This window comes from Geotrypetes seraphini, chromosome 7 (genome assembly GCF_902459505.1).
Source record: "Geotrypetes seraphini chromosome 7, aGeoSer1.1, whole genome shotgun sequence".
NCBI lineage: Eukaryota > Metazoa > Chordata > Amphibia > Gymnophiona > Dermophiidae > Geotrypetes > Geotrypetes seraphini.
Genome location: NC_047090.1, coordinates 187,152,667 through 187,175,677, shown reverse-complemented (window position 1 = coordinate 187,175,677; position 23,011 = coordinate 187,152,667). Strand labels below are relative to the sequence as shown.

General features: G+C 45.0%; 1 protein-coding gene across 1 annotated transcript in view; it reads left to right on the top strand.

Moving 5' to 3' along the window:
• The window catches only part of NRXN3 (neurexin 3), a 1,772,673-nt gene that overhangs the window by 1,577,761 nt on the left and 171,901 nt on the right, over positions 1 to 23,011 (top strand). Inside the window, exon 21 of the mRNA XM_033952014.1 lies at positions 10,066 to 10,373. Coding sequence (XP_033807905.1) covers positions 10,066 to 10,373 — 308 coding nt within the window. The remainder of the gene's footprint in view (positions 1 to 10,065; positions 10,374 to 23,011) is intronic.

Genomic DNA, 23,011 nt, shown 5'->3' with positions numbered 1-23,011 from the left:
AAGCGGCTGAGAATCGCACACCGGCGTCCTATACAGAATCGTGTCTGCCCTAACGGGAAGATGTCTAACCCCGCCTAACCACCCCGAATCTCTAACTGGCACCAATGACAAGCACCAGTTAGAGAATCGTGCCTGATCCCTTGCCATCAGCTGATTGCGACAAATCAACTGAATGGCTGCGGCAGGGGACCACCCACAAGGCCCGCCAAAATTGGCAGGATGAATGCACACCACCTCCGAACCCCATCCCTCCAAAGCAGCTGGGCAGGAGGGATGTCCCTCCTTTCCTTGAGCACCCCCACCCCCCCTGATGCAGCCAGGCAGGAGGGATGCCCACTCCCTCCTGCCGCTATCCCTCCAGAACCATTGCCATCCCCTGGAACCTGAAAGCCCCCGACACCCCCTAAAGCTGGAAACCTCCCATCTGACACCCCTAAGTCTACCCTGACAACCTCCCCCCACCCACCCCCATACCTATTAGAAGAAAGTCTGGCCAGAAGGATACTTCCACCCTCCTGCCAGAGGCCCGCCACTCCAAAATGGCAGGCTTTCCCCTTCCTGGTGCATTCTGGGATGCACTGGGGAGTAGGCTCAGATGCCTAAGGCCCCTCCCATAAAAGTCTTAGGCATATGAGCCAATCAGGGGCTTAGGCCCCTGCCCAGTGCATCCCAGAATGCATCAGAAAGAGGAAGGCGCACCATTTTGGAGTGGCGGGCCTGCTGGCTGGAGGGTGTAAGCATCCCTCTGGATGGACTTTCTTCTAACAGGTACGGGGGTGGGCAAAGGTTGTCGAGGTAGACATAGGGATGGCAGGTGGGGTTTCCAGCCTGGGGGGGGGTGTCGAGGGGGGTGGGGTGTCAGCAATTCCGGGGTGGGTATATGTCGGCGATTCCTGGGGTATGGAAGCAGGAAGGAGTGGGCATCCCTCCTGCCCAGCTGCTTTGGAGGGATGGGGTTCGGAGGTGGTGTGCATTCATCCTGCTTTGGGGGGGGGGGGGTTGAGGGCAGGAGAAAGTGGATATTCCTCCTGCTCAGCTGCTTCATGAGGGGGGGAAGGGGCTAAGGACTCCTTCCTGCCAATTTTGGTGGGACTTGTGGCAGTCCTCTGCCACAGCCGTTCAGCTGATCATGGCAGGAGGATTTCCTTGCCGCAATCTGCTTAGTGCCTGATCTGTTATGGCCCTAGGGAGATGCCCAGGGCCACTTAAGTTCACCCAATGCCACATCCAGACGAAACCATGCCCCTGCCCAGTCTTGGGTAAGTGTCTCAACACATCTCCCTCGACCACAACAAACGCCTACCGCTGCCTACAATTGGGATACCCGTTTATAGAATCAGCCCCTAAGTGTATAACCCAAGGTGGAGACTACGTTGTTTAACTTGCTTTTTTTTTTTTTAACCAAACTTTTCAAACCACCCTCATTTCAACATGATCTCAAAAACAGCCAAATAAGGGCCTGAGTTAGAACAAGCCTTCGTGGCCTCCATCAGAGTACCTTCAACCTGCTGATAGAATTGATCTTCAAAGTGAAACGGATAGCAATACTCTTACGTGCTAGAGATGGTAAAAATCCGCTGAGCATCATTTCTGTAATGGCATCTGGGAATTCCTAAGTCATTATAGAATACTAGTGTTTAAGCCCGTTACATTAACGGGTGCTAGAGTAGATATCTGTCTGTCTGGGTTTTTTCCTTTCTCTCTCTTTCCTTGGATGCTGGCTGTCTGTCTGTCTGTCTTTCTTTCTGTCTATCGCCCTGGCCCCCTGCCTGCCTGTATTTCTCTGTTGTACCATGCCTAACTGTCTCTCTGTGGCCCCCTTCTGTTTCTCCACCCTCCCAGAGCAAAACATGATTGCTATCTACCCCCCAGCACACTCCTCCCCCCAAAGCAGCCCCCTATCCCTCTCCCCCTGGCCCCCTGTTGTGCCATGCCTGCCTGCTCCGTGGCCCCCTTCTGTTCCCCGCCCCATGATTGCTGTCTGCCCCCAGAACACCCCTCCCCCCAAAGCAGCCCCCTTTCCCTCTCCCTCTGCCCCATTTTGTGCCATGCCTGCCTGCTCCGTGGCCCCCTTCTGTTTCCCCCCTTCCCGTTCTTACCCTCCCTCCATCCATGGTTCTTGGTGTCTTCTGGCTCACCGGCATGAACCGCTGCTGTTCCTCGTCAACAAAGCAGCCTGCTGAGGTTCGCCGGCTGCCTATAGCAAACCTCATAGACCGCTCTCCACCTCGGTAGCACGTTCCCTCTGACGTGATCGCATCAGAGGGAACGTGCTACCGAGGTGGAGAGCAGCCTGAGAGGTTCGCTACTGGCGGCCGGCGAACCTCAACAGGCTGCTTTGAAGAGGAGCAGCAGCGGCAGCAGCGGTTGGTGAGTGAGGGCGGGAGGGGGGGAGTCGCCGGCGTGTTCCCTGCCTCCGTGTTCCAAGATGGAATTCGGTACAGAGGGACATAGCATGGCACAGCGATCACAAAACCCTAAGTGCACATTTGGGACTAGCGTAGAGCTGCCTTGGCCCAGTCAACCAATGACTGATATAAACTGGCATGACTGAATATGCCATTGATAGCTGATAATTTTAAAATAAATAGAAATAAAACAAATGAAAAGAAAATAAGATGGTATCTTTTTTATTGGACTAACAATATATTTCTGACAAGTTTACAAAGGCAGCTCTCGTGAAGTCAAATATGAGCAAGAAATGACAATATCAAAATATATTCTATATAGTGAAACACGAAAAGCATTCCAATGACAGTCTCAACCCTTTAAATATTCCTGGTACTGCATATTGATGACAATTTTATGTTTTGGACTGAAGGAGAGGAAGCTCCGAAACAATTTTGCAATTCCTTCAGTGCATCTCACTCTTCAATCAGATTCCACAGAAAAAGTTTAATATTCTAGATATCACAGTTTCTACCAATAATGGCTGTACACAAGCAGCTATAAACAGGAATCTAATGGATAGATGCAGCCACCTCCGCAACTCCAGCTTCCACCCTTCACATATGACAAAGTGCATTATACACACAGCCAAGACAGAGACAGAGATAAACACCTCAAAACCCAGACTTGAATCCTTCAAACAAAAAAGCTACACCCCCAAATAATCTCCGTACAGTGAGATATTAGAGAAACTGGGCCTCCCTTGAAAAGAGGAGACTGAGAGGAGACATGATCGAAACATTCAAATACTGAAGGGAATAGCCATAGTAGAGAAAGACAGGTTGTTCACCCTCTCCAAGGTAGATAGAACGAGAGGGCACTCTCTAAAGTTAAAAGGGGATAGATTCCGTACAAACGTAAGGAAGTTCTTCTTCACCCAGAGAGTGTTAGAAAACTGGAACGCTCTTCCGGGAAAACACCCTCCAGGGATTCAAGAAAAGGTTAGATAAGTTCCTGCTGAACCAAAATGTACGCAGGTAAGGCTAGACTCAAATAGGGCGCTGGTCTTTGACCTAAGGGCCGCCGCAGGAGCGGACATCTGGGCACGATGGACCACGGGTCTGACCCAGCAGCGGCAATTCTTATGTTCTCTAAAAACACCTGGGGAAAACCTATTGCAGTACAAAGAAAAGAAAACCACCGAGAGAGCGCCCCTTGTTAGTTAGTTAGGTCCCATCAACTCATGTTCAAGTCCTAGCAACTTGATGAATTACATATCTAAAAAGAGATAGTTTTTGTGCTAGTCCGGTAAGGTCCTCTAGCGTCATCCCCATGGTTGTTTTCAACATGTCCAGCCATATGATTGTCCTCTTCATCTGGTTCCTTCAATCTTCCCCCCAAAACATAGTGTCCTTCTCCAATGATCTTTTTCTTCTGACGGTGTGACCAAAATAAGACAGTCATAACATCATCATTTGGGCTTCGAATGGCATAGTTGGTTTGATCTCTTCCAGAATTGATTAGTTAGTTCTTCTGGCAGTTCATGGCACGCATAAAAATCCTTCTGCAGCACCAAAGCTCAAATGAGCCAATCTTCTTTCAGTCTTGTTTCCATAGTGTCCAGCTTTCGCATCCGTAATTGACCACTGAGAAAATGAGTGCGTGGACAAGTCTGATCTTTGTTTGGGCTGTTACCTCCTTACCTTTGAATACTTTGTCAAGAGCTGGTAATATGTAGTGATACCACACAGTTTTATCACAGCATTCTTGGGGGTCTGTAAGACGAGGTTTTCGCAAAATAACTCTGCAAACATGGGAGGCATGAAGAGAGAATCATGAAGGAATAGTTCTGCAGTTACCGGTACCTTCTTTATTCCAAAAAAGAAAACAACCAATGTTTAATGCTCAGGTGCCTGTTTACTCTCGTAGGAGAATGAGAGGTAGCTAGGGAAAATGAAGATGCTTCTCTTAGTCTGTCGTCTTCTGTAAAGTGAACGGGTCGAATTAAAATCTAACCAAAACAACTGGCCAAGCTACTTAGACCTTGGGAGTCAAACATAAGGCCTGTTGGCCACTTATCGCTCTTCCGGCCCGGTAGGAGAGGCAGCACTGGCAAAACTAAGCAAGGGCTTCTCCATCTTCTACTTGCTGATTGCATTGGCTAAAAAGAGGAAGACACAGATGATGCAATATCGCAGGCCGTGTCTTCCTTGTGGTATTGCTAGGCCCCAAACGTCTTAAGTGTGACAGTTCATTCTCTACTCCCTTGCTGATGTTTTGCTGTAACTCCTCCAACTGCATTCTCCTCTCTTGCTTCCTGAAGTTGGGGTTTCGCTTTGAACTGTGCAGAACTCCAACGGCCCATTCAGTTCAAAGCCAGGCAGCAGCAGAAGAGTATGTGGCTGGAGGTATCTCGCTAATGCTACTTCCCTCCTCCTCCAACGTGGCATAGTTGTGCAACCATGAGAGAGGGGTTCAGAGGGAGGAAAGAGGGCCAAAATGGGGAAGAGGGAGGGCGCAAATGAGCAGGGGACTCTGAGGGGATCATCCCTCCCTTTCCTGAACCTAGATTCTACCCCTCCACCCCCACCCATCATTCAGGATTTAAGTGTGCAGGAGCTAAATATCCCCCTTCCCCCTTTGAAAAGTAAATTACAAATGTGCATAATTAAATATGCAAATATATTAATGCATTTTACATTTATCCCCACCCCCACCCCCTCTATCACAGTCTAGCACTGAGTTTGATAATGCTGGCGGAGACCTCGGACCTCTCCCACTCCATCTTGCTTCATATTCTCCTTCAGAGTCCAAGCCACATCAGATCTCAGATAGCCAAGGAGAGAAAGGGAAGTTCCCCCTGTAGCAGAGATGGAGAGGGTGGAAGGGAGGGATGCTGATCCTTTATAAGACCTGTAGAGAGTGTGAAATGTGCAGCCCTGTTTCTCGGCTGGAGTCCAGGAGCTACCAGACACCAACGGCCTGCTACCTTGTGTAATTCACATGTTCCCATCCCATAATGCCTGACCTGTGATAAGAACAGTGTGTCCTGGATTTTTGCTTGAACGGAGCACGATCAGAACAGCTTCTGGCCTGGTCTCATTACCGGCTTTCTCTTCTGCCACAGCCCTGAACCCTCACCATTTTGAGATGATGGGCTCACTTAGTTCTATTATCCTCAGTCAGACACGGCAATGTCTAATGCAACAAAATAGCCAAACTGAAGGCCATTATATCTTAAACCAGGCAGTGTCCGTCCTTTCAGCAAGCACATTCGTATTCTAGTAATGGGGGCCTTTAGGCATTGCCTCCGAAGGACTAATAGCTCCAGAGGAATTTCTGATTTCTTGATGGCAGGGTCTGCCTATGTGCACACAAGAGGGATCATGACGTGCTTGGTGGGGGTGGAAGGGTCATGCCCCAGAAAGGACAGCCACGGCAGGTTTGTGGGGCCTATGATGCGGAAGACAGGAACAGGATAGAGTGAGGAAATTATACCGTATGGTATGGGGTGAGGAAATGAGCCTTTCCACCACCTTGGAAACCAGCTTGACGGATATAGTATTTGTATACGTATATTGACTGCAAAACGCGGGTCCAGGTTTCTAAGATTTTCGGCCTCTCAGACGGAACAAGAGAAACGTTTAGTGCTTCAGACAACGTTAGCAAGCTTGGAGTACTTGCCGTATACACCTTTTATAACGACTGAAAAATGACTTGTATTAAATTGGCTAGCATGCCTTGGTAAAAGACCCCCGTTAATGCTTTCAAAGTTTATGTCTTCCATACGTGTTATTTCCCATACTCGGTTCTGCTTCTTGGCTGTCTTCTGCTTGCTCGTCCTCGTTTTCATATTTTTCCTTCAGTGTTTCGCCTTCTTTCTCTTTCTGTGGCATATTTGTCGCCATCTCTTCTGCACTATCATCCCTGTCTCTCGTCAGCATGGTTTCTTTTCCATTCCATTTCATTAAGTTGATGAACCGCTAAACTGCAAAACAATTAAGTGGTTTACGAGCAAATATCAAATCATCTCAATGCAACAATATAATACAACTTAAAACTAAGGGGTCCTTTTATCAAGGCGCGGTAGGGGTTTAATGCGTGGAATATCGCGCATTAAACTGCCTGCCATGCTAGTCGCTAATGCCTCCGTTGACGAGGCATTAGTTTTTAGGCTTGCCGCGGGGGTTAGCACGTGATGAAATGTCCGACGCGCTAACCCCACTAGCGCAGCTTGATAATAGGACCCCTAAGTTTTAGCTGCATTAGGGTTTTTTAATCGCGGGTCGCTACAGTAAAAGCTCCGACGCTCATAGTAACGCTATGAGCGTTGGAACTTTTACCTCAGCAATCCGTGATAAATAAAAAAAACAAACTTGCGGCTGTTTTTACTAAGGTGCGCTAGCGTACGCTAAACCCGTGCTACGCTTTGGGAACTAACGCCAGCTCAAAGCTGGCGTTAAGGTCTAGCGCGCGGGGAAGTTCCACGCGTTAAAGCCCTAGTGCACCTTTGTATAAGGAGACCCTAGTCGTCCTGCAGCGATAGTCGAAAGTTTGACAAGACAAGTTTGACAAGACGTTGTGACGTAGGCGATAGGTCTGAGTGCCCAGAAGTTATCCAAAGTGACCAGATAACCACTGCAGACACAAAGTACAGTCCCCCAAGCACTCCCCCAGTGATCACTGCCCCTCCCCACACACCGCCATAAAAATCGGAATAAAAACTTACATACCTGCCTCCAGAACATCAGCACCTGGCATAGAAAAGCCTAGTAGAGTTGCACAGAGAGGTGGCTTATGTAGTCGGGGGTGGGTGGGGGGCTATTGAACCAGGCCCATAAGCCACTCTAACCACTGCCATATACTGTACTGCCATATAGGTGGCACCTGCAGCCATAAGAGCTATTGGGGTGGTAGACAGGTGGGTATAGTAGGTTTTGGGGGGCTCACCATGACCTGCAAGGGAGTTGTGATGAGATGTTTATGTGGCACCCTTTTTCTGAAGTTCACAGCAGTGCCCTGTAAAGGTGCCCATACTCTGTTGCCGTCCATCACTTTGCTGACCCCTCCCATGTTCAAAAGGTCTTGTTCTAGGCATTTTTGATTTGGACGATTTTTTGGACGAGAATGCAGTATAAAGATAGACGACTTGGTGGTCTGGATGATCAAACAGCTGGGCGTATAATTAGATGAGTCTCAATAAAAATATATATTTTGGCCGTATTTTTCGAGAATGGACTTTAGACACTGCCAACTTTGGGCAACTAGCGTTCTAGACCCAAACAGAATTAGACCTTTTTTTATTATTATTATGCTGCTCCACACTTTTAAATGTTTATGGAAAAGCAAGTTCCATTTCCAAAGACTCTTTCATTTGCCTTGCTCTTACCATGTCTCTCTGCTAATTACATCTCTTTTCTCAGACTTTCCCTGTCCCCTTTCTAGTCACTTATCTTTCTCTGGCTCTAACTTCCCCATCCAAGCTACCCCTTCGCTCTCTTTAGCTCTTACTCTTCTCTAACAACCTACCATCACAATTTCTCTGATTCACCCGACTTCCCATCCTCTTCATCACTCCCCTCTCTTTGGTTCCCCCATACTTGATCTCATTCTCAACGTCCCATCTCCCTTTCCTGACAGTTCCCCCTCCACAGCTCTGTGTGTATCCTCCATATGTCCAAATCTGGATCCCAGATGATTCCCATTTCTGCCTCGACACCTTGTACTTACTGAAGGGGCAAGAGATGGCTTGGCACCAACCCGCCTCCTCCTGCTTGAGATTCAGCTGTTCTTCCTGGGTCTAATGTGGGCATTTCCTGTGTAGAATAGAAACACATGGTTCCCAACCCCCCTTCTGATAAGCAGAGACCGTGCCTCCCATCTTCTACACTGGGAGCACTGTCACTGCAGCTGGGAGAGAATCATTAGCAGTAGGAGGGGAAGGTGGTTTCCAGAAGACTGCAGAGCCCACCTGCCCACCTGTGCACCGGCTGCAGCTTTACTTGATGGTATTTCAGGATACTTTCATTTTGATTTGCTGGGACTTCTATGAGCCCTTGCAATTTCATTTATGACCAGCAAAGCTTCGTACAGATAGCAAGATATATAGCACTTTTTAATTATGGGAAAGACAGAAACTGTATCTTCTTAGCCATCCCATCACCGTGTATGACATTTCTACAGCACTGACTACGTTCTATAATTCTCCCTTGGCTAACAGAGGCTCTAGCAGACAAAGACAAGGGTTGCTTTGCTGCAGCAAGGCAGGACGTATGCACTATAGATGCTAAAAATAAAAAACATGAAGCTCAAGTTATTTCATATATTGAGAGGCTTGGGTTTGCAAATTTTACCCTATTGCCTCCATACAACGTAACCATCAGAAATCATCAAATCGCTGTCTGCTAAAATCCGACCTTAGTCTACCGTCCTCCATCCAGAATCGGAAAGGGCTGTCACTGAATTACTGTGTCTGTTCTGTGCAGTATGTCAAAGTGCTTCCTCGAGGGCTGCAATCCAGTCGGGTTTTCAGGATTTCCTCAATGAATATGCATGAGATCTATTTGCATACACTGCTTTCATTGTATGCTAACAGATCTCATGCAAATTCATTGGGGAAATCCTGAAAACCCGACTGGATTGCGGCCCTCGAGGAGGCACTTTGTATGCATCCATCAAATGCCCTTTGTTTAGTATTCAGAGGACTTTGCCTGTTAAGTAACCCAGAAATGATTTAAGTTTCATTGGAGAGCCTTTCCGTGCTCCTCCTCTTGACCATATACTGTATTGTAGTGACCACCCGTGAAATTACTTGAAGTGCGGCCTTTTGCTTTGGTTTTTTTTGAAGAATGCATTGATTTTAAGAAAGATGTAAGTTTGAAACCGCAGGAAACCAAAGTCCTCCATGGTTATGGGCACTAGCAGTGCAAAGTTCCCCCATCCCACCTTAATTTGTCTTTAAAAAACAAACAAAAAAGGTCGGCCTTAAAAATTAAAAGGGTAATTTTATTCTGCTGCTCAATACTCTCAGAGCTCAGCAGCTGCTCCTTTTAAGTGCTAGGCTCACTTCATTTTCTTCCTGCAGAACAGAGACCCCCTTTCCTTAAGAAGGCCAGTGTAGCAGGCATCACTCCATCCATGATTCAGTATAGTTAATCTCTCCAGGGCATTCACAAAGATGACACCAGTGAAGTTGCAGCAGAATATACTGTGTACTCTGCTGGGATGATACAGCGTTGCTCAGGTTGCCCCCCCCCCCCCCCCCCCCCCCCCGGGACATTGGCACCACATCCCTGCATTATAGAATACAGCCTAGTTATTCTCTTGGATTTAACTGGCATTTAACATGGGATCTGAGAACGTCTGTTGCCACCAGCTTATCACTGCCTGTTCACAGGCTCCTACATTAGTATCCACCCTACTTTGGCCAAGGAATAGCAAAATGTCAGTTCTGTTTGGGTGGTAAGCATGACCCGCAAAGCATATGAAAAACAGTTGCTGGAATCCAAAGATGGAGGCAAGGTCAAATTCAAGAGATAATTATAGAAATTGGCAAGGTGTAATAGCTCCTATAACTCTTCTGCTGCTTAAGATTTGTCCTGAATCAGGCTGAATTTAGGTGAGGAAAGAAGTCTTTGTCAATAACATTCTTTCCTTCCCCCTCACTCCTTCCACCAGGCCGCAAGTTAACCATCTTCAACGCTCAGGCGCAAATAGCTATTGGTGGAAAAGACAGAGGACGCCTATACCAAGGTCAGCTCTCCGGTCTCTATTACAATGGCTTGAAAGTACTGCACATGGCCGCCGAGAACAACCCAAATGTTAAAATCAACGGTAGCGTCAGACTCGTAGGGGAAGTTCCACCCATCATGGGAACAACGCTGACAACTTCTGTGCCACCGGAAATGTCAACCACCATCATGGAAACCACAACCACCATGGCGACTACCACGGCAAGGAAAAACCGCTCCACACCCAGCATACAGGTATGACATCTGCTTTTTGTTTTTAAGTTATTGAATTATCTGTTTGCAATTTAACAATTGGCTAATATTAAAGGTTACAGTCTAGACAATCATAATTAAAGTATTTCCATCCTCATTCCATTATCTCACCAGTGTGCCTGAGTAGAGATTTGGGTGTCAGTGCTTGCTCAGTCTTTAGGTTTTGTGTCAAAAGTTTCAAGTTTATTAGGATTTTATATACCGCCTATCAAGGTTATCTAAGCGGTTTTTACAATCAGGTACTCAAGCATTTTCCCTCTCTGTCCCGGTGGGCTCACAATCTAGCTAACGTACCTTAATATGAGCCCTTAATATGAGAATTATAATGATGAGTTTAATGAGTGGAACTGAACTGAACAGACCATCAGCTCATTTCCTGCATACCAGTGTAGACCATAAGATGACAATGCCATTCTGTCACAAACAAAGACTAGAACAAATACAGATTGCTAAGCTAAAGCTAGTTCGGGCCACTGAACCACACATTTCTCTACACCCTTTCATATTAAGAATTATATTTTTGTTATGAATGTTTGAAAGTTCGTATATCCAACAATGAGAGTTTACATGGTCATGTACAAAGATATTTATAGGGTACCAGAGATGTCCATGAAGATTAAGATCCAAGTAGGCTTCCACTTAGTTGTATTTTTGTCCTGGCCATTTACTAATTGGGTTTCCAGCTTAGTTGGATCTGGCATTTTTTGAGCAATTGTGCTCTTGTGTTTTTATTTACAACTACAGACGTTCAAATACTTGAAGGGTATTAACGTAGAACAAAATCTTTTCCAGAGAAAGGAAAATGGTAAAACCAGAGGACATAATTTGAGGTTGAGGGGTGGTAGATTCAGGGGCAATGTTAGGAAATTCTACTTTACGGAGAGGGTGGTGGATGCCTGGAATGCGCTCCCGAGAGAGGTGGTGGAGAGTAAAACTGTGACTGAGTTCAAAGAAGCGTGGGATGAACACAGAAGATTTAGAATCAGAAAATAATATTAAAGATTGAACTAGGCCAGTTACTGGGCAGACTTGTACGGTCTGCGTCTGTGTATGGCCGTTTGGAGGAGGATGGGCAGGGGAGGGCTTCAATGGCTGGGAGGGTGTAGATGGGCTGGAGTAAGTCTTAACAGAGATTTCGGCAGTTGGAACCCAAGCACAGTACCGGGTAAAGCTTTGGATTCTTGCCCAGAAATAGCTAAGAAGAAAAAATTAAAAATGAATCAGGTTGGGCAGACTGGATGGACCATTCGGGTCTTTATCTGCCGTCATCTACTATGTTACTATGTAAGGGGGATTATGCCCTATTTTGTACCTTTCCCCGGCCTAGCCATTGTGGTGATGGTTCTTAGCTAGCATCCACAGATGTGGCTCCCTCTGAAATTCAGTACATACGCACCCTGAGTATGGCAAGTAGATGTCACTGATGAGCATTTTGCCAAGACTCCCTTTCCTATCCTGTACCCAGCGACCATGAACAATTCTTAAGCAGAATATAAATTCCTCTACCCCACTCCTAGCTGACTTGAGAAATGAAACTTGGGAGTCTTGCATAGCACTAACACTGATTTACCAAGTAGATCTCGGCCCATTAGTGGTGAAAAATGATAGCTACATAAGAGTTTATGGGTACCATTGCTGAACAAATTCTATCCAGGAGTGACAGGACTGCATTTTCACGCCTCATCTGTTGATCTATCCAGCCCTATACAATAAATGCTATTTCCCTGGACCTACTGTACTTCCCAGTTGCTAGAGAGGAAAGACCTTAAAGCCCTGGGCCCAGTTCCCTAGAGGGGAAAGACCTTAAATCCATGGGCCCATGGATCAGGGGTGCCCAAAAGGTCGATCGCGATTGACCAGTAGATCGGGAAGGCAATGCGAGTCGATCGTGGAGCCCATCCCGGGCTCCGTGATAGACTCGCGTTGCCTTCGCGTTCTCCCTGCTTCCTGACGCCGTAAACAGGACAGCAGAAGTGTCGGACCCACCAGCCTTCTCCCCCACCCATGTCAATTCTGATGTCGGAGAGGAAATTCTGGGCCATCCAATCGCTTCCTGTCTGGCCCGGAACTTCCTCTCCGATGTCAGAATTGACGTCGGGGGAAAGGCTGGTGGACCCTTCGCTTCTACCGTCCTGCTTACAGCGTCAGGAAGCAGGGAGAGCTCAGAACTCGGCGGTGGTGGCTTGGGGGCCTATTCCCTGATGGCTTGGGGGGCAGGGAGAAAGAAAAATGGGGGGCAGGGAGACAGACAGAAAGAAAGTGGGCATGGAGAGAGAAAGATAGACAGAAAGAAAGAAATAAAGGGGGCAGGGAGACAGAAAGAAAGAAAGGGGAGCGGACAGGGAGAGAGGAAGAAAAAGTTGGGGGAGGGAATGAGGTCTGGAGGAGAGGAAGCATACAGGAGGCTGAAATAAGGGGAAAATATTGGATGCACAGTCAGAAGAAGAAAGTGCAACCAGAGACTCATGAAATCACCAGACTACAAAGGGAGGAAAAATGATTTTATTTTCAATCTTGTGATCAAAATGTGTCTGTTTTGAGAATTTATATCTGCTGTCTATATTTTGCACTATGGCCCCTTTTTACTAAACTGCAATAGCGTTTTTTTAGCACAGGGAGCCTATGAACGTCGAGAGCAGTGTGGGGCATTCAGCGCAGCTCCCTGCGCTAAAAAACATTCATGGTTCAGTGAAAAGGGAGGGGGTATATTTGTCTATTTTTGTATAGTTGTTACTGAGGTGACATTGCATAAAGTCATTTGCCTTGACCTCTTTGAAAAACCCCCGGAATATAAATGATAAGTAACATTTTCTCTGCGTACAGTGTGCTTTGTGTTTTTTTTAAATTGGTAGATCATTTTGACTTGGTCATTTTAAAAGTAGCTCGCAAGCCCAAAACGTATGGGCACCCCTGCTCTGGATGATAAAAAATCTACTCTTGCTATTTGAAGGAACTCAATATAATTTCTAAGAAAATATATTGAAGCAGTGAGGATGTTTCTTCCCACTTTATTGTTTCTGCGCATGCGTGAGAGCTGGTTTCTAAGCGAGTGATCAGATGAGATTACGACTGCACTCTGCAAAACTCATTTGCATGGGAATCCATTTGAACATTAATTGACGTTAAGAAATCGGCCCCCAAAATCGTCCCACAGCGACCCACACAGGTTTAGCAACCATTTTTAGTGCATTTAGCTTTGAATAGCATCCCTTAAGTAGGCGTGGCTTTCACGGTTCTGTGGCAGTAACAGCTGGCAACACTCTCGCATGACGTAGCGGGGAGATAACAATGGCGGCAGCAGCAGGTCTTTCTAATCTAATCTCAATCTCCCCAAAAGGAGCTTGACTCAGTTCACATAAAAATCGATAACAACTTATTAATGAAGACTAGGAACCACATCGAAACCTAACTTTCCACTTCTTCCATTCTGTAAGCTTGTATTCGATGACTTTGTATTGAGACCACTTCGCCGATTGTCCTGCACATCTTGTTGTAAACCGCCTCGAACTATCATGGCTAATAATAATAATTATTATTATTAAATATATACCGGTAGTAGGTGCAGTGTTTTAGACTTGCCCTCAAAGAGCTACAGAGCAGATATAAACATATGCAAGAGCACACGTGTGCTGCTAAGAATATTTTCGGGAGCCTCGTTTCTAAAGGCGTAGAGATGTCTAGGTTCTTTTATTAAGTAGGCATCAAATAGATGCTTTTATGAAAATGTTTTAGGTGTCCAGTAAGAAATCACCTTCATTGAATTTCCTGTTCTTTGCAGTGGCTTAGAAATCAGCTAGCATTAATAGCAGGGGCTGTTATAATGGAAGCCTCTTAGGCTCGGCTCTGCCGCTAGGCCTCATAATAGCCCTGAAGAGAAGATTTGTCACTCCAATTAGAATTAACTGTAAGATTCCTTGTCTCTCTCTTTTACCACACTTGGGCACTTATATTTCTTTTTATGGTCTTCTCTTTTGAGATAGATAATATTTTTCAAGAGGATATTGGTTGCTAATTTGCTTGTTGCTTATTACGAGTCTCTGGTGACATTTTTCACCTCCGGCTGCAACAGCACTAATGAAAAAATAAACGGGATAGTTACATTTTAATGGCTGGTTGAGTTAAGCTCTTTCTGTTCCAGATGAAACGGTCGTCTCTGCTTCCTGCATCTTTCCTGGGGCCTTCGCTGACTTCTCTGCCAAAGAAGGGTCATCGAGCCTCGGCATCAGTGCACTACAGTGTCTTGATGTGGGAGACTTCAAAGGATAGGTCTTCATCCTCTCTATTCATGGGCTGGATCTATTCAAGGGGACAAATTAGAAAAGGGGCAGGTTTTCAGCCTGAATTAGGGTGGATCCATCAAGCTAAGGGTGAGTTGCAAGCTGTAGTGTCGAGGACGAGATCTGGCAGATACCTCAAGCAAATGAACAGGGAAGGGAAGAAGAGGAGGCATTGGAACGTTTTCTTTTTAAAGATGCCTTTGATCTATAAGCCAACTCAGACTCATGCATCTCCATTTTTGTTGGCTCATGATTCGTATTTTAACACCAGGAATTCTAAATTCTTCTCCCCTCCTCTTGTTCTTTCCATTTTTATGTATAATTTTTCTTAATTTATTCTAGTTCCACCTTCTTCCACCTCATTTCCCATGCGTCTGCTTGCTGTTAGTCGATGTTAAGTCTGTTTTAAAGATTAAACTTATCTCCGTTTTTATTGTACATCACCTAGACATTATGATAGGCAATTAATCAAAATTTTAATAAACTTGAAACTAGAGAATGAATTCTCCGCAGGAACTCAAATTCCCCGTCCCGTCCCGTCCCCGTTAGCTTTGTCACTGTCCCTGTCCCTATCCCATTCCTGTAAGCTCTGCCTTAACCACACAAAACTCGAACACTTATGATTTGAAAGTGTTTGAGGCTTGTGCAGATGAGGACGGAGCTTAGGCATTGGTGGAATGAGGCATTATGACATCACAATCTGAGCTCTAGAATGTTGCTACTTAGGATTTGAAAGTGTTTGAGGCTTGTGCAGATGAGGACGGAGCTTAGGCATTGGTGGAATGAGGCATTATGACATCACAATCTGAGCTCTAGAATGTTGCTACTTAGGATTTGAAAGGGTTTGAGGCTTGTGCAGATGAGGACGGAGCTTAGGCATTGGTGGAATGAGGCATTATGACATCACAATCTCAGCTCTAGAATGTTGCTACTTATGATTCTAAAGTGTTTGAGGCTTGTGCAGATGAGGACGGAGCTTAGGCATTGGTGGAATGAGGCATTATGACATCACAATCTGAGCTCTAGAATGTTGCTACTTATGGTTTTAAAGTGTTTGAGGCTTGTGCAGATGAGGACGGAGCTTAGGCATTGGTGGAATGAGGCATTATGACATCACAATCTGAGCTCTAGAATGTTGCTACTTAGGATTTTAAAGTGTTTGAGGCTTGTGCAGAGGAGGACGGAGCTTAGGCATTGGTGGAATGAGGCATTATGACATCACAATCTGAGCTCTAGAATGTTGCTACTTATGGTTTTAAAGTGTTTGAGGCTTGTGCAGATGAGGACGGAGCTTAGGCATTGGTGGAATGAGGCACTATGACATCACAATCTGAGCTCTAGAATGTTGCTACTTATAATTTGAAAGTGTTTGAGGCTTGTGCAGCTGAGGACGGAGCTTACAATTTTCAAGTTTATTAATTACTTGATATACCGTCTATCATGAAATGTCTAAACGGTTTACAATAAGCTTGATAGTAAAATAAAAAAATAAAATAAAAACAGTTCAGGATAAAAAAATGAAATGGGAGTTTACAAACTAATAAAGACTTGAAAGGGGGCAAAGGGAAGTAAAATTACATCGAGATATTAAAAAAAAGAAAAGGGGGAGGAATGGGGGTGGGAAAATACAGTAGGCTGGGAGTCGCTTCTTAAGAAGCGTTTGTCAACCTTGGCTGAAAAAGTCCAATTTCAAATTCTAAAGGCATCTTTAAATAGGAAAGATTTGAATTTCTCCAATGTGGATTCGAGTTTAATGTCAAGGGGCAGTAACTGAGAAGATTGCTTTATAGTTTGGACAGACAGACAGGGTAGGGGAGTTCTTGCCGAGAGAATGATAAGAAGGACATAGGAGTTAGGAGTTGAAAGCTACTAGAGAAGGAGCCGGACGTAATTCCTCAGGCAGACTATTCCATGGGATTCTAAAGGTGCATGGGGGGAGGCAGGAGGGAGGTAAAAATTCTTAGAATTGGCTGGGTCAGGAAGCGGGAGGGATCCCTGCTGTCTCGGCCCGCCACTGGACCACCAGGGATTTAAGAGGTACACCGGGGAGAGGGAGGGTGGTAAAAGTTAGTAGAGTCAGCCGGGACAAGAGAGGGAAGGGATCCCTCCTGTCCCTGCCCACTGCCGGACCACCAGGTCTTTCGGCAGACCCGGCAGAAGCCTGCAACAGGTTCAGGGAGGGGGGGGGGGGTTTAGCGCTGACCCAAATATAAAAAGAGACCAAAATGGGACATTTTTGGGCCCCAAAATCTCAGTTTATATTTGAGCATATACGGTAAGTCATGCAGCAGAATTTTGGTTGAGAGATGGTTGAGTGGAAAACCTGAGAGAAGCAAGTTGCAGTAATCTAAGCGAGAGGTGATCAGAGTGTAGATAAGGGTTTGGGTAGTGTGCTCGGATTTTGGTTATATAGAGGATGAAGCAACAGGCTTTAGGAGTTTGTTGGATCTGAGCGGTAAAGAAGCGAGAGGAGTTAAAGATTGCCTTGAGACTGCCAGACAGGGAAGAGGAGAGTGTTGTCCACAGAAATAGAGAATGGAGGGAGGTGGGTTTAGGCAGAAAGATTAAGGAGCTCGGTTTTAACCATATTCAGTTTCAGATGGCAGTGAGACATCCAAGTGGCAATGTTGGACAAGCAGGCTGAGACTCGGGTCTGGATTCTTGTAGAGATACCTGGTGTGGAGAGGTAGATCTGGGAGTCATCAACACAGAGGGGATACTGAAAAACGTACCGACGCCTAAGTTTATAGGGAAACACTATTTGAAATGGCAAATAACTTTAAATTTAAAGTGCCTACTGGCGCCGGAATCGCGCCTATCGCCACTGTGGGCGTGATTTACGACAAACCCTAGCCTGCATTTCTGCCGCCTATCTTTCCTGGAGGCGCGATTCTCTATACGATGCTGTCACGTGATTGACATGTGACTGGCGACGCTTTATAGAGAATCTGGGCCTGAATCAATAGCACAAGTTATGCAAAGACAATAGAAGAGGGAGTCCCTTCCCAAAAGAAGTTAAATTTTAGGAAGGAACATGTCAGTTATGGGAGGAAGAGAAGCTGAAGGACCACCAAGCTGCTACGTCAAGGAGAAAATGGTGGATTCCTCAGAGACTAGAGACCTACCAAACTACAGAGTTACAAAGAAGACAGTCCCTGCTCAGAGAGCTTACAATCTAAACAGCCAAGACAGACAAACAGGATCCAGTTGAGGTGAACGGTTAATCAGCGGGCTAGGTTGGAGGGCAGAGGGGAGTCCAGGACAATCAAACCATTGTGACATCACTGATGAGGTTGGTTCTTATTGGTGGGATGAGGCATTATGACATCACAATCTTAGCTCTGCTTCCTAAAGATTGAAACTCTTCACACTACTACTATGAATTATTTCTATAGCACTACCAGACGTATGCAGCGCTATACAGAGTCACAAAGAAGACAGTCCCTGCTCAAAGAGCTTACAATCTAAACAGACAAACAGGATGTCATGGATACAGTTAAGGGGAAGGGTTAATCTGCTGGCTGGGTTGGAGGGCAGAGGGGAGTAAAGGACAATCAAGCCATTGTGACATCACTGATGAGGTTGGCTCTTATTGGTGGAATGAGGCATTATGACATCACAATCTCAGCTCTGCTTCCCAAAGACTGAAACTCTTCACATTACTACTATGAATTATTCCTATAGCGCTACCAGACGCATGCAGCGCTGTACAGTCAGTCCCTGCTCAAACGAGCTTATAATCGAAACAGACAAGACAAACAGGATGTCATGGATACAGTTAAACTGCCTATATAAAAAAATTCCTTCCTGAACATGTACATCATGGAGGAACTGAAGCGGTCCATCTAGGTACCACCAAACCAAACCTCAGCCTGTACACCTGCAGTAATCTACGTCTTGTCTTCCATTGCTTGCTGCAGCCATTTGAACAGGAGAGGAAGAAGAAAACAATTCTCATGATCTAAAAATAAGGAAAGTGTCATAAGTATTTCCATTTATGCTTTTATGAACCAAAGGTGGTGCTTCCACTGAATTTTTCTGTTTCTACTGCTGTGTGCTTGGCAGGCTGCTATGAAAGCCTCACTTTCTGAAAGTGTCTAATTAAAGTCTAGAATTCATTCTCACTTTCTCTCTCACCTCGGGGATGTCAGGTTCATGTGATCAGTCCGCTATGACTAACTGTTAACGCCAGAGATTAGAGGAAGGTTCATGAAACAGCAATGTTGGGAAGTAGTTTCGGCACTCTCTAGTGATAGGAGACCAGTATTGCATCCCAGCACCCTCTATCTGTGTCAGGGTGGACATCCTTTGTTTCGCTTGGCAGTGGCTGCTTTTAGACTCTTCTTGGATTCCAGGTTCATGAAACAGTCCGTACAACACTGCCGGAAGAAGTAGTTTTGGCGCTCTCTAGTGGTTGGAGGCTAGTACTGCATCCCAGCACCCTCTATCTGTGTCAGGGTGGACATCCTTTGATTCGCTTGGCAGCGGCTGCTTTTAGACTCTTCGGTTCCAGGTTTTAGTCTGAGCTGCACACGTTCTGCACTTGACCACCTACCCCAGATTCTAGTGGCAGGAAGCTGTGCATCTCAGGATAGCAGCCATTGTCCATGTGACTTGCAATCACCAGAATGCATGCTGGCCATGTGCAACTCCTAACCACTCTTTATGCTGCGTCTCATATGACAGCACTAGAATGTATAACAGTGCTTCAAAAGATATTAACAGAAAAATTGAGGTCTTAAAAGCAAAGTGAATTTATATTTGCAGAGCACTTTCTTTACTAGTAAAGGTCAGTGGCATAGCAGGGGTAGGAGGCGCCCAGGGCGCTGGTGCCCCACCCTGCTGCTTCCCCACCCCATACACCACACTCACATACACCCACACACCCGTACCTCTTTAAAGAGGTATGAGGGTCAGGGAAGGGAGGGCACGAGTGTGGCATGGTGGTGGATAGGTGCCGGTGCCTCCACCAAGATGGTATCCGGGGTTGTCCACCCCACCCCCCTTACTATGCCACTGTTGAAGATTGCCATTTCTTTAACAAGCTTGTATACCAGAATCCAAAGCTACCAAGGGTTTCAGCCCATTCGGCGGGAGAGTTAGGCTGCCCCCAACCAGCCCTTCCTCACTTTTGTTCCACCTGTCCCTACCCATTACTCCGTTCAACACTGACCACTGCTTCACCCGGCCCTGCTCATTGCTCTGCCCCTGGCACAGAGGCAACAAAAGTAGCCTTCTCATCCAGTGGCAGCAGGAAATGCTTCATCTGTTGTGAGATTAGCACCAGCAGGAAGTGACATTATATGTGAAGCATTTTCTGCTGTCACTCAGTGGGAGATCATGGCTGACCTGCAGGAGATGATCCGTAAAAGCGGAAATCTCCCGCTGAAAGTGGGAGACTTGGCAGATCTACAGAATCATTTAGGGATCACTTTTCAGAAGTTCAGAAGTAAAACATAAGAGCATAAGAATAGCCTTACTGGGTCAGACCAAAGGTCCATCGAGCCCAGTAGCCCGTTCTCACGGTGGCCAGACCAGGCCAAAACCCAAAGAGTAGCAACATTCCATTCAGAATCCTAAAGGATAGCAAGATTCTGGAATCCCAAGTTTCCAAGTTTTCCAAGTTTATTATATAGTTTGATTAATCGCCTAATCTACATTCTAGGCGATATACAAAAATGGTTACAAATATCTAAAAACATAGGTAAATTATTACATAGACACACAATATTTCAAAAACAAAACAACAAAAATTCATAAATACAATATCGAAACAACAGGAAGATTATTTAAAGGTTACAATCTGTATTAAATTTAATATAAGGGTAAAAACAATGGGAGGGAAGACAAACATGAAAAAAAGAAGTATAAGATAAAGATAGATTAAAAGATCATTTATTCACTAAAAGCATCATTAAAAAGGAAACTTTTAAGCTTAGTCTTGAATTTGTCCAAGTTCTTTTCTTCTCTTATATAAAGTGGGAGATCATTCCAAGACTGAGGAGCAGTCACTGAAAAAATAGCAAGACGTCTTGTATTAATGACTCTCAATGAGGGAATGGCCAATAAATGTTGATCCTGAGATCTCAGTGTTCGGGAAGTAGTATAAGGAATTAAAACTCTAAAACTGAAAGCGGGGGTTTGAAATATTAATGATTTAAAAGTAAGCAAACATATTTTATATAGAATGTGGTGTGATTCCTTAAGTAAGGGTGTGACGTGGTCGAATTTTTTTGCTTTATGAATTATTTTAATAGAGGCGTTCTGAATAATTTGAAGACGTCTGATTTCTTTTTGTGTTGAGCCCTTAAATAAGGCATTACAATAATCAAGTTTGGAGATGACTAGAGAATGTATTAAAATATTCAGGGATTTTGCACATAAGAACTTGGCGACGGAACGAATTTGGCGCAGTCTGAAAAAAGTAGATTTAACCACATTGCTTATGTGATTGTGGTATGACAATTTATTGTCAAATATTATTCCTAAGATCTTAATGTTTTGGTGTATCTGCAATGGAGTGCCTTTAATGGAAATTGGAATAAGCAGTGTGCTACAGTCCTTCCACGGAAAGAGCATCACGTTGGTTTTATGAATGTTTAAGGATAGTTTATTAGCATCCAGCCAGTGATGAATTTGATCCAGTTTGTCGTTTATTGCTATTATTTCCTGTGTGTTATTGGGATCAATTGGATGTAATAATTGTATATCATCGGCATAGGCGAATACTAAAAATCCAATGGATTGGCATAGGGTCAAAAGTGGAGCGAGAAAGATGTTAAATAAAATGGGAGAAAGTATTGATCCTTGAGGAATACCATAAGGTAATGAGAAGCTGTTTGAAGTCGTATTATTAAAGAAGACATTGGAGGAACGGTTTTCAAAGTAAGATTTAAACCAGCACAAGACTTGATCCGTCACAAAAGAGTAACAAAAGAGTCACAAAAGAGTAACAAAAGATTCCGGAACCCCAAGGAGTAGCAACATTCCATGCTACCGATCCAGGGCAAGCAGTGGCTTTGGAAATTTAGCTTCTTAACTTTGTTCAGTAATTGTAGCCTTCTTAATGAGTTTCCAGTGCAACCTGAAGAAAGACAATACCAGAATCTTCAGTGCCGATGCAGGAACTTCATCAAAGCAGAGGCTGTGCATCTCCCAGAAGGCCTGGCCCCACACAGGAAGTGAACCCCAACCCATTCCTGCTGTTTATACTGTCATCAGTCTCCAGTGCACCCCAATTAGTCCACTATGAATATCCATGTTTCAAGTTTATTAATGACTCGCATGAGCCTTCTGGGTGGCTTACAGTCTAAAAAGTTAGAGAAGGGGAAAAGGGTTAGAACTAGAGAATGACACGGTGACAAAATTCATCACCGTTCCCGTCCCTGCGGATAACCGCGGGAAACCATCTTCATGTCATTCTTTAAGGAGAGAGAGAAAAATCAGAGTATGAATGGCCACAACCACTGACCCACAAGCTTTGCTTTGAAGAATGCTGGTGTAGAAGGACTGAGGTTGAAATAGACATTAGAAAATGACATGGGATTATTTCCCGCGGTTATCCGCGGGGACGGGGACGGTGATGAATTTTGTCACCGTGTCATTCTCTAGTTAGAACCTTCCCGGTATGGCAGCATATAAATAAATTATTATTATTATTAAATGAGAATGTGAGGGACAAATGTTAATTTGGAATTTAGGAGTACACCAAGAACCCAAACAAATGAGACAATTGGAATGGCAAAGTTGAGCAGAGGAAGCTGAGGTAATGAAGCATTATTTAGTGCAAAGATAATGGATTTTTATTTGTCAGGGTTTAGTTGAAGTTTATGATTGGTTAGCCAGTCTGTAATTTGAATGAGGGGTTTCCACGTTAGGCTTTTCTTATTGCTGGCCTCGGCAGTATTAGCTTTGACGCCAATAAAAAAGCTTAACACAGCTTCGTAAAGGGGGTGGAGTTAATGTGATAATTTTGTTAGTGCTGTTGGAGTCAAGTGCCTAAAGGATCTGGATGTCATCTGAGTAAACAAACATTCCGGGGTCAATGGATTGTGCTAATGTCAAGAGCGGAGATAGGAAGAGGTTAAATAGGAACAGAGAAAGTATCAAACCCTGAGGGACTCCTGACCCTAAGGTGAATGGAGAGGATGTTAAATTATGGAACAAGACTGTGTAAGATCTGTTGGAGAGATAAGATATGTCATTCTAAAGCAGTCTTGTAGCAAAGAGTGAGCAACGAGATCAAAGGCCACTGATAGGTCTAGCGATATCATTAAAACATTTTTCGATTGGTCAAGAGCCTTGTATATGCAGGTTGTAATTCCTATAGAGGTATTTTAGTGC